The following is a 440-nucleotide window of genomic DNA, read 5'->3' as shown; positions in this document are numbered from 1 at the left end:
AATACACAGTTATACACAATCTGAGCAAGCAGAACACAAAACCCCTGTGCAGTTTAGCCTAACTATCCCTTGCTCTTTTGAAACAACTCAATTGCCTCCTAACCGCAAACAGTTTTCCCGCTATTTTGTCGCCAGTCAGGTGGTACGAAGACACTTAATCAACAATCACAGTCTATGTGGAACGTGGTCTTCTCCAAAACCTCAGACGACAGCGCTTTGAACATTGCAAAACCTTTGCAATGGCTCTCGCGGCCCTCCTGTGGGAGATGGGTCGGCTGTGGTGGTCCAATATGAACGGTGCAGTTCTGATGGTGTCCGTGGCGGCAGTAGGATTGTGGTTGGCAGTGTTTTATCTGAACGACAGGAAGAAGAAAAGGTAGTATTGAATTGGTGGTTGGAATGAGATGCATTTAAGTAGATCTATTTTTGGAATTGTTATT

At 45.0% G+C, this 440-nt stretch overlaps 1 protein-coding gene across 1 annotated transcript in view; it reads left to right on the top strand.

The window, feature by feature from the left end:
* Positions 1 to 19: 19 nt before the first annotated feature.
* The window catches only part of LOC119588588 (failed axon connections homolog), a gene marked incomplete at its 3' end in the record, with an annotated part of 3,695 nt that continues 3,274 nt past the window's right edge, over positions 20 to 440 (top strand). The window contains 1 exon segment of the mRNA XM_037937228.1: positions 20 to 376. Coding sequence (XP_037793156.1) covers positions 240 to 376 — 137 coding nt within the window. The 5' untranslated portion in view covers positions 20 to 239.

This window comes from Penaeus monodon, chromosome 24, assembly GCF_015228065.2.
Source record: "Penaeus monodon isolate SGIC_2016 chromosome 24, NSTDA_Pmon_1, whole genome shotgun sequence".
NCBI lineage: Eukaryota > Metazoa > Arthropoda > Malacostraca > Decapoda > Penaeidae > Penaeus > Penaeus monodon.
The sequence above is the reverse complement of the archived record's forward strand: the minus strand, read 5'-3'. Positions and strand labels throughout refer to the sequence as shown.